Source organism: Mesoplodon bidens, assembly GCF_964165515.1.
Source record: "Mesoplodon bidens genome assembly, chromosome: X".
Classification (NCBI taxonomy): domain Eukaryota; kingdom Metazoa; phylum Chordata; class Mammalia; order Artiodactyla; family Ziphiidae; genus Mesoplodon; species Mesoplodon bidens.
The window spans coordinates 81,515,096-81,530,315 of record NC_138163.1 but is presented as its reverse complement, the minus strand read 5'-3'; the positions used below and the strand labels follow the sequence as shown (position 1 = coordinate 81,530,315).

At 39.8% G+C, this 15,220-nt stretch overlaps 1 protein-coding gene across 6 annotated transcripts in view; it reads left to right on the top strand.

The window, feature by feature from the left end:
* The window catches only part of TAF1 (TATA-box binding protein associated factor 1), an 84,969-nt gene that overhangs the window by 57,241 nt on the left and 12,508 nt on the right, over positions 1 to 15,220 (top strand). For all 6 annotated transcript variants that reach the window (XM_081222737.1, XM_081222740.1, XM_081222738.1 and 3 more), the window contains exons 33-35: positions 11,150 to 11,217; positions 11,558 to 11,674; positions 14,871 to 14,996. In XM_081222737.1, coding sequence (XP_081078863.1) covers positions 11,150 to 11,217; positions 11,558 to 11,674; positions 14,871 to 14,996 — 311 coding nt within the window. The remainder of the gene's footprint in view (positions 1 to 11,149; positions 11,218 to 11,557; positions 11,675 to 14,870; positions 14,997 to 15,220) is intronic.

Here is a 15,220-nt window from a genome sequence, read left to right as displayed (position 1 = left end):
ATCTCTATAGTTTTGAAACTTGAGCATGTTATATAAAGAATAGTATAATATTTTTGAGATTGATTTTTTTCACTAAATATAATTCTCTTGAGATCCATCAAAATTATTGTGTCAGTAGTTGTTTTTTTTTTTTTGTTTTTTTTTTGTTTTTGTTTTTTTGTTTTTTTTTTGCAGTACACGGGCCTCTCACTGTTGTGGCCTCTCCCGCTGCGGAGCACAGGCTCCGGACACGCAGGCCCAGCGGCCGTGGCTCGCAGGCCCAGCCGCTCCGTGGCATGTGGGATCTTCCCGGACCGGGGCATGAACCCATGTCCCCTGCATCAGCAGGCGGACGGACTCTCAACCACTGCGCCACTAGGGAAGCCCAGTAGTTCATTTTTTGAATTGTTGAGTAGTGTTCCATCTCACTAGAGTTTGTTCCACCATTCAGTCGTTGAAAGACATTCAGTTTTCCAGTATTTTGCTTATGAATAAAGCTGCTGTGAACATTAGTATACAGGATTTTGTGTGAATATAAATTTTCATTTCTCTGGGATAAATGCTTAAGAATATGATGGTAGATGTATGTGTGGTTTTGTGAGAAACTGCTGTACTCTTCCAGAGTGCCCGTACCATTTTGCATTCCTACCAACAATTATGAATCATCGTTTCTCTGCAGTATTCAGTATTACCGCTGTTTTTAAAAATTGTATCCATTCATCTATCTCATTGTGTTTTTACTTTGCATTCCCCTAATGGCTGTTGATTTTAAACGTTTTTTCATGTGATTATTTGCCATCCATATATTTTCTTTGGTGAAGTGTCTGTTCATTTCTTTGCCCTAGTTTTAATTGTGTTGTTTTCTTATGATTAATGAGTTTTGAGGGTTCTTTATATATTCTAGGTACGTCTTTTATTAGATATATGATTTTTTTTTTGGCTGCGTTGGGTCTGCGTTGCTTCTTGTGGGCTTTCTCTAGTTGCGGCAAGCGGGGGCTACTCTTTCGTTACGGTGCACGGGCTTCTCGTTGCAGTGGCTTCTCTTGTTGGTGGAGCACAGGCTCTAGGCTCATGGGCTTCAGTAGTTGCAGCACGCTGGCTTCAGTAGTTGTGGCACGCGGGCTCAGTAGTTGTGGCGCATGGGCTTAGTTGCTTCGTGGCATGTGGGGTCTTCCTGGACCAGGGCTCGAACCCGTGTCCCCTGCATTGACAGGCAGATTCTTAACCACTGCACCACCAGGAAGTCCGTAGATATATGATTTACAAAGATTTTTTTCTAACCTGTGTCTTTTCAGTCTTTTGACAGTAACTTTGGAAGAGCATAAATGTTTAATTTTGATGAAATCCAATTTATCAATTTTTTTCTTTTTGGACTGTGCTTCTGGTATGTCTCTAAGAAGTCTTTGCTTAACCCAAGGTCACAAAGGTTTTCTCTTATCGTTGTACATTTAAATCCATGATCCTTTTTTTTAAATTAATCTATTTATTTTTGGCTGCCTTGGGTCTTCATTGCTGCACGCGGGCTTTTTCTAGTTGTGGCGAGCGGGGGCTAGCTACTCTTTGTTGCAGTGCACGGGCTTCTCATTGAGGTGGCTTCTCTTGTTGCAGAGCACAAGCTCTAGGCACATGGGCTTCAGTAGTTGTGGCGCGTGGGCTCAGTAGTTGTGACTCACAGGCTCTAGAGCGCAGGCTCAGTAGTTGTGGCGCACGGGCTTAGTTGCTCCACGGCATGTGGGAACTTCCCTGACCAGGGCTTGAACCCATGTCCCCTGCACTGGCAGGCAGATTCTTCACCACTGTGCCACCAGGGAAGCCCCATGATCCATTTTGAATTTATTTTTATATATGGCATGAGATTTAGGTTGAGGTTCATTTTCTTTTTGCCTGTGGATGTCCAATTGTTCTATTATTGTTTGTTGAGAAGACTTACTCCAGTGAGTTGCTGTGAGCACCTTTGTAAAAAATCAGTTAAATGTGTGGGTCTCTTTCTGGGTTTACTTTGTTCCGCTGACCTATGTATCTGTCCCTCTGCACATTGCTGTGATTACTGTAGCTATGTAGTAAGTCTTATCATCAGGTAGAGTGATTCCTTTCACTTTATTCTTTTCCTAAATTGTTTTCTTATTCTTTTGCCTTTCCACATAAATTTTAGAAGAATCTTGTCTATATCTACAAAAAAGTCTTGCTGAGATTTTGATAGGAATTGAGTTAAACCTATAGATCAATTTGGGGAGAATTGACATCTTTACTGATCCTGTCTTATTGTTAGTACATAGAGATCTCTATCATTCTTTTTAATGTATTCCATAGCATAAATATATATATATCATAATTGATATCCTTGCACATTTGTAGGAATATTTTTGTAGGAAATTTTGATAGATGTTCTAAAATTGTGTTCCAAAAGGGCTGTACCTGTTTATAATAAAAATAACAGTGAAGGAGAATGCCTGTTTCCCTACAGCCTGTCCAACACTGGAGATTATCAGTGTTTTAAAATCTTTGCCAAATTATTTCTGTAAAATTCAAGTATATAACTTAAACTAAAAGTTTTCATCATAAAAAATGACATGTGCATTAAAAAAAAACAAACCATATAGAATTGTATATAGTGCAAAGGAAAAATCTCCCTGTCCTTCCCCTTTATCCATCCCATTCTCCAGAGTAGTGTTAGTTTTGGTGTGAAGCATTCTGGGCCTTTTTCTGTACACACCATATACTTTTTCTTTTTTCAGTTGACATTGTATTATGGACAATTTTTCATTCATCTAAGTATGTGATATTGTTTAAGTAAAATCTGTTCGTATGTGACTCAAAAAGGCAAAAGAGTGAACTGAATATCATTTTGAATGTTTCTGGAAAAGAAATCTAAATTGGATTTCTACTTTGCTTTTAAAAATACTGTGGCTGCTTGCTATGGAGAACAGTATGGAGGTTCCTTAAAAAAATCTAAAAATAGAGTTACCATATGATCCAGCAATTCCACTCCTGGGCATTTAATCTGGAAAAGATGAAAACTCTAATTCAAAAAGATACGTGCAAGGGGACTTCCCTGGTGGTCCAGTGGTTAAGACTCCATGCTTCCACTGAAGGGAGCACGAGTTCAATCCCTTATTGGGGAACTAAGATCCCATATGCTGCATGGCATGGCAAGAAAAAAAAAAAAGATACATGCATCCCAATGTTTATAGCAGCACTATTTATAGTAGCTAAGACATGGAAGCAATGTCCATCAACAGATGAATGGGTAAAGAAGATGTAATATATATATACACACATACATACATACAGTTGAATATTACTCAGCCATAAAAAAGAATGAAGTAATGCCATTTGTAGCAACGTGGGATGGACCTGGAGATTATCATACTAGATGTAGTAAGTCAGACAGAGAAAGACAAATATCGTATGATATCACTTTTTTGTGGAATCTAAAAAAATGATACAAAACAGAAATAGACTCACAGACATAGAAAACAAATTTACAATTACCAAAGGGGGAAGGTGGGGGGAGGGATAAATTAGGAGTTTGGGATTAACAGATACACACTACTGTATATAAAATAGATAATCAACAAGGACCTACTGTATAGCACAGAGAACTATATTCAATATCTTACAATAATCTATAATGAAAAAGAATCTGAAAAGAATAGATATATATAGATGTATGATGGAATCACTTGGCTGTACACCTGAAACTATCACAACATTGTAAATCAACTACTTCAATTAAAAAAAACTACTGTGGCTGCTACTATGTATAAAAAGGGTACAATGATATATTGTATGGCACAGGGAATACAGCCAATATTTTGTAATTAAATGGAGTATAATCGATAAAGATTTTGAATTACTATGTTGTACACCTGAAGCTAATATATAAATCAACTATACCTCAATAAAATGTGTGTGTGTGTGTATGTATATATAAATAAATACTGTGGCTGAAGTAGAGGGAGATTGCCCAGTGATAATTGTCTTTTGACATTTCATTTCTGTGAGAATACTTGTTTGTTGTTCAAGAATTCATTATCTGCTTAAGTTTGATAGGGAATAGACATAGGATGTCCATAAGTTACTAGCCCTTTTCTCTTATGTACTGTATTGAGCTAGTAAATAGTGATATAGCAATCTGTTACAAGGCATCATCTCACTGAAAGTCCTGTACTTATGGTGAGTGAGATATTATAATATGCTAGAAAACAAATATGCACCAGAAAGTGCTAAGGCTACACAACAAAGCCCACATTTCCAAAAACAGCATTTGGGAAAATAAAAATTACTATTTATTAAAAGAAAAAGGAGATATAGAAAAATAGGCTTTCTGTCAGCCTGGGAGTTTCTGTAATGTATTGTCAAGGCAGTGTATTTTCTGTGGTGCCAGGAGAAACAAAACAAAACCTTATTACCATGAAGGATATAAATCAATGTTAACTTCCCCATGTTTATTCTATATAAGCTATTACAGTTGGCATCATGTAGAGTTAGGTGAAGAGTATAGAAAGAAAAATGGGCACAGAAAGAAAAATGGCCTAAATCTAATAAGTGATCGCTATAAGCTCCATGGAGGCAGGAACCGTGTCTGTCTCATATCCCCAGTGTGTAGGATAATTCTTGGCACATAGTAAACACTCGGTAAATATCTGCTGAATGAACTAATGGCCAAAGAAAGAGGTGCAGTACCAAGAATAAGTGAAGAGTGGTGCTGTAGAAGCTCGGGCTTAGAGAATTTCAAGGAAAAGAAGTGAACGTCAATTGCATATGTAACATAGCACTTCTAGGGTTGAGTCTGAAAAATGTTGAGTGGATTTGGCAGTTAAGCATATCACTGTTGACCTGATGAAAACAGTTTCAAAGAAGTGTTTGTTCTTTAACACTGCCTCATTCTCTGACACGTTTGCTACTTTCTCTATGATCCCTTAGTGCTTGGTATGTTATTGAAGTTACGAGTTTGTGTATATTTATCTTCCATGAAGCTGTGAAAGGGCATCAAGGACAAGGACTTATCTCTTGTTTTTTGTTTGTTTTGTTCTGTTTATTTTTGTATCTTTGTATCATCAGAGCCTAGCACTATACCTGGCTTCCAGTAAGTACTTAAAAATGAAGAGTTAGGCTGTTATAAATTTTATTCTACAAGAAAAGGTGTTTTGAATTGTCTGTATTGTTATTTTTCTAATTGTTGTAGAAATATGAGATGAGTGTGTTTAGCTAAGGCTATATGTGTATTTTGTTTGTTTGGTTTTTTGTTTTTGTTTTTTTCTGTACATGGGTCTCTCGCTGTTGTGGCCTCTCCCGTTGTGGAGCACAGGCTCCGGACGCGCAGGCCCAGCGGCCATGGCTCACGGGCCCAGCTGCTCCGCGGCATGTGGGATCCTCCTGGACCGGGACACGAACCCGCGTCCCCTGCATCGGCAGGCGGACTCTCAACCACTGCGCCACCAGGGAAGCCCTATGTGTGTATTTTCTAAGTTGCTAAATGGAATGGTCCATTTGGGGGAAAAAAGTATTTTAACATTCTTCGGGACTTTTATGAGGTAGGTCCTGAATGTAAATCCTACCCGTGCCCAGTGAGATTTATTACCCCAGTTCCCCTCTGGATTTTCTAGCTTCTTGAGTTTCTAGTCCAGAATCTGAGTAAAGTTCTGTTACAGTGGTTTGAGAGCTCAAACCTCTTATCTTGGAAACTAAACATCTTAATTTGCATTTTATCTACGTCATTCCTAATGTAAAGAGCCTAGCTACAGTCTGAAAGGTTAGATTCACTTCTCTTTTTACCTTTTCTGGACCTAGTTTGAGATAAATATCTAAGAATTGGGAGAGCCCAAGCTCATCTTTTTGGGGATCTGTGGACTATGCATAATTGAATTTAGTAATTCTAATTTCTTTAGGAATTAGCTGTGCAGATTTTTCCTTTTTTTCTTTTTAAATCTGGCACTGATTTTTTTTAAGCTTTCTACTGCTACTGAGATTTTATTTTATAATTTTAATGATTCACATTGCAACACATGCATATCCCCCACACCGTTCACTGTCAGAATAATAATGTATGCTTGTTTTGGCACAGTGCTCATCTTCTTAGGAGGAAGGTTATTTTTAGTATTTGTGGAAATGTTCTCAAAGGAAATAGGAGCTTAGGAGTGATCACAAACCCTCTTCTCTTGGTTGCACAGGACTGCTCACCAACTCAACTGGTATTTTTCTCTGAAACCTTTTAGATAGCAATAATACTTGTTTTCCCTCTCTAACTAGAACCACAAAGCTTGTAACTTTCTTCTCTTCTCCTGACATTACTAAAGAGGAAGATTAACTTAGAAATGACAAAAGGAGTTTTCTTTGATTTTGGTGGAATATCAACTTTCCAAAGCTGTCATTGGAATTATCACTATTTAAGGACATTTGATTTGAACTACATGTGATTCTGTAGGCTACTGCCAATCCTTATGAATGAGGCAAAGTATAAATATAAATATATTTCTTTGATATTTGCAGTTGCTTTGCCATGATTTACTAAATAAGGAGAGAGAAGAAAAACAAAATATATTCAGAAAAACATTTCTTTTTGCAAATGGGTCACTTGTTCTCCTGTAGGGCACAGTGATAATTCATAGACAGTTTTATCGTTCACATTCATTTTCATGTCATCCTGGAAATTACTCTTCATAAATTCTGATTTTCTCTATAGTAATCCTTTAGGGACTGGGAAATTGGAATTCAGTTTCTGCCTCCTCTTTTTCCCCCCACAATAGCCACAGTATCTTTATTATTCCCGCAGAGGCCCTGTTGTCTGTGTATGTCTTTTCACTGGATGACTCTTTCCTTCCTAAGCTGTGAAACTTAAAGCTGATCATCCTACTTTTATTTGTTTATTTATTTATTTATTTTTGGCTGCGTTGAGTCTTCATTGCTGTGCACAGGCTTTCTCTAGTTGCGGCGAGCGGGGGCTACTCTTCATTGCGGTGTGCGGGCTTCTCGTTGCAGTGGCTTCTTGTTGCAGAGCACAGGTTCTAGGCACACAGGCTTCAGTAGTTGTGGCACGCGGGCTCAGTAGTTGTGGCGCACGGGCTTAGCTGCTCCGCGGCATGTGGGGTCTTCCTGGACCATGGCTTGAACCCGTGTCCCCTGCATTGGCAGGCGGATTCTCAACCATTGCACCACCAGGGAAGCCCTGATCATCCTACTTTTAGTAAGCACCTGATTGCTGCAGAATATAGAGCAATATTTTTAGCATTATGGAGATGGTTATGGACCCCTTTGAGAATCTGATGGAAAACTATGGATCTTCTCCTCAGAAAAATATGTATTATATACAGAATTCTGTTTACAGTTTCAGGAGGTTCATGGATCTCTCTCATTACCACTCCATTCAAGAATTTCTGGTACAGGGACTTTCCTGGTGGCACAGTAGTTGAGAATCCGCCTGCAAATGCAGGGGACATGGGTTCAAGCCCTGGTCCAGGAAGACCCCACATGCCGTGGAGCAGCTAAGCCCGTGTGCCACAGCTACTGAGCCTGTGCTCTAGAGCTCGTGAGCCACAACTACTGAGCCCACGTGCCACAACTACTGAAGCCTGCGTGCCTAGAGCCCGTGCTCCGCAAGGAGAAGCCACCGCAATGAGAAGTCCACGCACCACAACAAAGAGTAGCCCCCGCTCACTGCCCATGTGCAGCAACAAAGACCCAGTGCAGCCATAAATAAATAAATAAATAAATAAACAAACAAACAAATAAAGAATTTCTGGTATATATAGGTAGGGTTAAGAAAATATCTGTGCATTTTTATCCTTTTTTGGTGGTGTTAACAGTGGTTTGCCAACTCCACCACCATCTTTCATCCAAAACATTATACTTCAGTGCCACTTTGCATATAGTAGAGTAATAGAGTTAAATAGCTGAAACCCTTGTAGCTCTTGAGAGCATGGACTGTCAAAAACTGAGAACAGACACAGCTAGTAATCAAAACACACACAGAGAAGTATCTCAGCTATATAAGTTAAGTATTTTTTTATATTCTGGGGGCTTTATTAGTGGGGATTTTTAAAATTTTTTAGGGGCTCTTTTAATACAAATTTATTTATTTATTTGGCTGCATTGGGTCTTCGTTGCTGCACACAGGCTCTCTCTAGTTGCAGCGAGTGGGGGCTACTCTTTGTTGTGGTGCGTGGGCTTCTCACTGTGGTGGCTTCTCTTGTTACGGAGCATGGGCTCTAGGCGCACGGGCTTCAGTAGTTGTGGCTTGCAGGCTCTAGAGCTCAGGCTCAGTAGTTGTGGCGCATGGGCTTAGTTGCTCCGCGGCATGTGGGATCTTCCTGGACCAGGGCTCGAACCCGTGTCCCCTGAATTGGCAGGCGGATTCTTAACCACTGCGCCACCAGGGAAGCCCGTGGGTATTTCTTTAGAGCTGTGTGTTGCAAAGAAAATGGGCGACGAAGAGGTCACATCTTTTAAATGGTTTAAAGTAAGAGAAAACTTTGCAAATGTATAAAACTAATTTTTCCTTGTATTATGAGAGCACTGAGATTGAAAGGGTTGGTTTATGTTTAGGTTTCAAAACTGAAGAGCTGAATTCTTATTCTATAGGCTGGAATTTGAGCGATGAGTCAGGTAGGTAGGTGTAAGAGCCAGGATACTGCAATAAGCTGATGTTGTACTGGCTTGGTGAAGGAGGGCTCTAACCTGTATGCAGCCTGTTTTCTCTAACATCATGCATTTCTATCAGCATGAAAGCTTGTCTGATAACTGTTGCAGTCTGTCTCCATCAGTACTCTGAGGACCAACCTACTGGTGGCCCTAGAAGATTAGAACTCAGAAACTTCAGCTTCGGTCTTATCACTCAAGCTATTCTTGACTGTGAGCCAGCTCTGGCTGTCTTTATACATGTCCTGAATATCTTTTGGTTGACTGCGTTTTCTTTCTGGTTTGTGTTTGGCACAGTCAGCTTGTGTGAGGACACAGCTTACTTATCTTTTATAAAAAATAGATGACCTGGGACTTCCCTGGTGGCTCAGTGGTTAAGAATCCGCCTGCCAATGCAGGGGATGCGGGTTCGTGCCCTGGTCCAGGAAGATCCCACATGCCACGGAGCAACTAAGCCTGTGCGCCACAACTACCGAGCCTGCGCTCTAGAGCCCACAAGCCACAACTACTGAGCCCGAGTGCCACAATTACTGAAGCCCGCGCGCCTAGAGCTCGTGCTCTGCAACAAGAGAAGCCACGGCAATGAGAAGCCTACACACCGCAACGAAGAGAGCAGCCCCCCGCCGCAACTAGAGAAAGCCTGCGTGCAGCAACGAAGACCCAGCGCAGCCATAAATGAATGAATGAATGAATGAACAGATGACCTATGCTTGTGAGAGATTTTAACTGAAGGAGACTTATTTACTTGTATAGTAGCTTACAATAATCAGAGTAATTACGGCACAAAGACTTCACATGTGGTATATTTTTTATCCTTTACATCCTGATAAATAGTAGATTTAATTCAAGCATCACCTCCTCTGTGAAGCCTGTCCTAATTCTGCTTTCCTTCTTACATCCTAGAATTGGCCACTTCCTCCTCTATGCCTCTACTGAGCCCTGTATAGATTTTTTCACTGCATTGTGTTGCCCCATTTGTTTATAGTCTATCTCACTGTGTTAGACCATAACTTCTTGAGGATATGGTCTATATCTTACTCCTTTCTGTGTCTAGTGCCTGGCGCCTAGAAGGTACTCAAAAATGTTTTATGAATGAGTAGGTGAATGAACAGTATGTTAAAGAATATTATAAAGCACTTAAGGCAGGGAATAAAAACTCAGATGCCTTCATGGTCCAGGCGTAAATGAGTTAAGCAGACCTGGTAGGGACCAAGGTAACCTGGGAAACACATGCCTTATCTAAAAGGGACAGCTGCTACTCAGATCCACCCCATTGGTGCATTATGAGAATGCTAACCCTGTGTTGCCACATCTTTTACTTCTTTAAGAGAAGCTAGACATTTGGGTTTTTATATGAAATCTCTTGATTGTTGAATGTTGCCAACTAAGATTTTTTTTAAACTTTTTATTGAGGTACAGTTTACATACAGAAAAGTGTATATATTATGAGTGCATAGCTCAATCCATTTTCACAAACTGAAGTGATTTTCTTTTAATTGAAGTATAATTGACCTACAACAGTATGTTAGTTCTAGGTGTACAATACAATGATTTGGACATTTCTGCACATTATGAAACAATCACCACCTGAACTGATTTTTTTTGTGAGCCAAATAAAATTGGATTGACCAAGCCACCAGTTTGCAACTTGTGACAAAAACTGTATGGGGAGCTTTGTAGTTTGGTTAAGAATCACCTAATAGATTAAAGTATCTTAAAAAGACACATCAGTCAAATGCAGTGTGTGGACCTTATTTGGATTATGATTCCAAAAAATCAAATATAAAAGAACATTTATAAAACAGTTGGGGAAACTTGAATGTTGACTGGCTGTTTAATAATATTAAAGAATTATTGTTAACTATTTCAGGTATAATACAGTTGTTTGTTTTTTTTTAAATAGACTTTATTTTTTAGAGCAGTTTAGAGCAAAATTGAGCAGAAGGTACAGAGAGTTCCCATATACCCTGTGCCCCTACACATGCTCAGCCTCCCCTGTTATCAACATCCCCCACTAAGGTGGTACATTTGTTACAATCAGTGAACCTACATTGACACATCATTATCACCCAAAGTCCATAGTTTATATTAGGGTTCACTCTGGGTATTGTACATTCTATGGGTTTTGACAGATTTATAGTGACATGTATCTACCATTATAGTATCATGCATAGTTACTTTTTTAAAGAGTCCTTAAAGACACATACTGAACATTTTATGGATGAAATGAAACGCTGGAATTTGCTTCAGAATAATTTGGGAAGTGTCAAAGTTGGTGTAAATGAAACAGGATTGACCATGTATTGATAATCATTGACACTGAGTAATGGGTACATGGGAGTTCATTTTATTAGTGTCTCTGTTTTTGTATGTGTTTGAAATTTTCCACCTCCAAAAGTAGAGCAAGAGTCCAAGTTAAAGCTGAAGCATGATTCTTTGGATCTAGGATAATGGGACACTACCGCTGGTGACAGAATGTAAATTTCTGGAACTGAAGTCTGCAAAGGTAATGGCATTCTCTTTTCATTTTTAGGGCCTGAAAGTCAGTATACCAAGACTGCTCAGGAGATTGTGAACGTCTGTTACCAGACATTGACTGAGGTAAGTGGTAAAGAGGAGGTCCCCTTAGGATCTAGCTTTCTGGAATCCCTTTGTTCCCTAGAGTGATGAGGAGGCCTTCTCTGCCTATCCTGTTTTAAAATGTAATAGCCCACCCCAAACCTCAACCCACATCCCTTATTTCCTTCCCTGCTCTATTTTCTTACCTAGCACTAAATGTTTTTAATAAACTATGTAATTATTTACTTTAATTACCATGTGTGTCCTGCCACTAGAATAGAAGCTCCTCAAAGGGATTTTCATTTGCTCTTTTTACAACTTTTGTGTCCCCAGTGTCTAAAACAAATGTTGAATGAATTCACTAATTTTCTTTATTTCTCAGTATGATGAGCATTTGACTCAACTTGAGAAGGATATTTGCACAGCCAAAGAAGCAGCTTTGGAGGAAGCAGAATTAGAAAGCTTGGACCCAATGACCCCAGGGCCTTACACACCTCAGGTGAGTCTGAGGACTAGAAGCTTCCTCTTACAGTTTTCTTTTTGGTTTGGGAACTTGGGAGCATGTTAACAGATGTATTTACTGAGATACCCTTCTTCTCTGTCCTTCCTCTTCATATGCCTTTCGTGTGCTTTCTTGTCTTCTCAAAGGCTAAGGTGAGTGAGGGCCGTGGGTCTTGGTAGCCTTGTTGAATCCAGAAGAGACAGATATGGGATGAATGAACGGGATGGGGTCTTAGTTGTTTAGGCAGTATTTAGGAATACCAGATTCCTGACTACCATGGCCAGAGGCATTCTCTTGAGTCTCTGGGGCTCCCTTGCCTCATGCATCGGGGTTCTAGGACAACCCTAGAGTATAGACATGGGCCACATTGTTCCTGTGCCTTATAGATGCCTGATTACTCATTCCCTCTGAGATATCTCAGTGTAGCTCAGATGTCACCCATTTTCCTGGATTGACTCGCTCTCCCCGTAAATGAAGACAGGTAATGTTTTATAATGTTCTTAAATTTTCATGTCAAAGACTAGAGAGCAAGATTAATAAGAAATTTTTAGTCTTTCTGATCTGACCCTTGAATATACTGAGTCTCTTTGATCTATACTATACTCTTAGAGGGCTGGTATATTTGAAAAATAAGACTTACCAGAATATAACTGTATTGGAGGCACTATGGTAAAGTGGAAAGTACATGAAGGTTGGTATAAAACAGTCCTGGGTTTGAGTCTTAGCTCTGCTGCTATCTAGCTTTGTGAACTTGGGAAGTTAACTTAACCCCTCTAATCCAGTTTCCGTTTCTCTAAAATGTACTTTTCAAGATTGTTGTAGACATTAAACAAGGTCATTTGCCCAGCACATAGTAGACATTCAGGAAATGTTTATTTCCTTATCTGTATGAAAGTCACCTACAGGGTTCTCAGAGGCCCTTTCAAATTTAACCAAATATTCTAATGCATATTTCTCCCAATTCCCACCGGAAAACGTTTTTCCATTCTGCTCAGATTTCACTCTGAACTAATAATGCAACCTGTGTGATCTCTGTTGGATAATTGCTGTCTATATCTCATTCATGCACTCTCCTTATCTATCTTTTACTCTCTCTTTCACCCCAAAACCTAGGCCACTGAGGGGCCAAGTATAAAGAGCCCTAAGATACTTCTTCCAGGCCCAGAACAAGGAAAGGCTCTTGGAGTGTGTGGGCAGATTGGGTCAAGGGGGCTTGGGTGAGTGATGTTGCCCAGGAAGGTCCTATTTGCTAATAGGCCCACAGCTTCCACAAGACCCTTTGTGGTAAGTTAAAGCCTGGGTTTTAGCCATCATTCCCCAGGAGAGTCTAACTACTGAGTGGAGTGTGGTTTGCTCTGCTCTATGACAGCCTAAGGCTAACCGTTTGGTGAGTCAGAGCCTTAGACCCAGAAGCCATCTTCCTTTCTTCCCTTCCCCTCCCACACTATCTCAAATGGTGGAGGAAAACCTGGCAACTGTTCTTCCTCTGGAGCAGTAGCTGTTGTTTTGTGCAGTTAAGAGGATCTCCTATGAGGAGTAGGGTGTAGGTATTGCCTCTTCATTATTCCAGTTCACTCTCTGATCATTGCCTTCACTCATATATACACGTTTTAAATTAGTAAGCCCAGTGCATTATTTCTAAACCTGAGGAAGATGCGCATGAGTGATTGTCCTTACTCATTACTACTCTCAAACCCAAATGTTATTAAAGTGTGTTTGTGTAAGTTTAACCTGTCGTAATACAATTTTGTTGTGTAGAAACATGACAGAAATCGTACTTTACTTCCAGCTCTAAATGGTGGTAATCAATAATGTATTTTCACTCAACTATTTCTACCCAGCTTGTATTGCACCATACATTCAGCTTAACATTTTCTCTAAAATTGCTTGCTTTACATTTTCCCACATAGCGTTTCATTCCCTGATTTTCTCTTCTTTTGTTCCACAACTAGTTTATTTGCAGTGTAATGCTTTGAATTCTGTTTTGCCTCTCTTTCTCCAAAACCCTGTTCCCAATCAGCCTTGTTTGTTTGCTTTAAAAACAACAACAACAACAAAACCAACAACAAAGTAACACGTGGGTTTTTTGTTGATAAAAGTAACATGTTCATTGGGACACATTGGAAAATATACAGAATAAATAAGTTACCTAAAATCAAGTCCACCAGTCAGAAAGAACCAACCACTGTGAACATTTTTGGTGTGTTTCAAATCTGTAATGCGTGTACGTGTACGTTTCTAGACACATTTTTAAAGTGAAATTGGTCATTATGATTTTGTCTTGTTTTCGTTTCACATTATATCATGAGCCTTTTATTTCATTAAATAGTCTTTGAAAACATTTTTTAATAGCCACATAATTATTTCTACCCTCAGCCAGCTTTTTAGAGAATGTTTTCCTACTTTTCCAGCCTGTTCTTTTTTAGTCCCTCCTGCCCTCCTTTCACTGAATAGTCCATTTGTTAAGTCCCTGTTCTCTTCAGGAGAGGGAAGAAGGAAGGAAGCTATAATTTGTTGACTACCAAGCATTGGGTAAGGAGCATATACACATCTCTTAATTCTCCCAAACAACCTTGTGAGGTAGACATTATCATCCGTGTTTCACAGTTGAGGAAATCAAGGCTTAGAGAAATGAAGTAATTTGTTAAAGTTACTCAGCTAGCAAATGGTAGAGCCAGGACTCAAACCCAGGGCGGTTTACTCCGAAGTCCATGGTTTTTCACCATGCCATTTTGCCTCGTAGCATCCTCTGGTGAGCTCATAAGCTCTTACTCCATTCCATGCTCTGGTTGGAACTGAAATTTCTTTATCCCATTTTCTATTAGATGTCTCTAAACCAAACAATCCAAATGGCACTGGTATGAAGCCCTGGGGCTAAAAACAATAAGACAAGGCTTAGAAGAAATTAGATTATTGACCATAAAGGCAGTTAGGACATAGAATTGTCCCATAGCTTTGATGCTTTTCTGCTTCAGGCTTCTGATCATATACATCAGATGCCTCTCTACTAGAATGAGCAACATTTGTGAGATTCCCAAAAACCTGTCCATAAAACTATGTCAAAACTATGTTTTCTCTTTAAATGGATTGTTCTGCATGACCTTTTTCTGCAGTGAATGCTCTAAAGGGGAGTTCTCTGTATTTCTTGCTCCCTTTACTAAATAGAAGCTAAGTTGTATGATTTGTGCCACAGCCTCCTGATTTGTATGATACCAACACATCCCTCAGTATGTCTCGAGATGCCTCTGTATTTCAAGATGAGAGCAATATGTCTGTCCTGGATATTCCCACTGCCACTCCAGAAAAGCAGGTGACACAGGTAGGATATTCTTTTTCTCTTTGTGAGATTGGTAGTATGCTTGGGAGTAGGGGATGGGGGAGTGATGGTGGTGATGTGTGGACATGTGTCAAGGACGATGATTGGACCCCTTGGCCCTGGGAATGAAGGCCTGGAAATGTGATTTCAAGGTGGGACGGCGGCAGGTCTCATGACTGGCATTATCTTCTGTCTGTCACCATGGGCAGAGTCAGGCACAGCAGAAC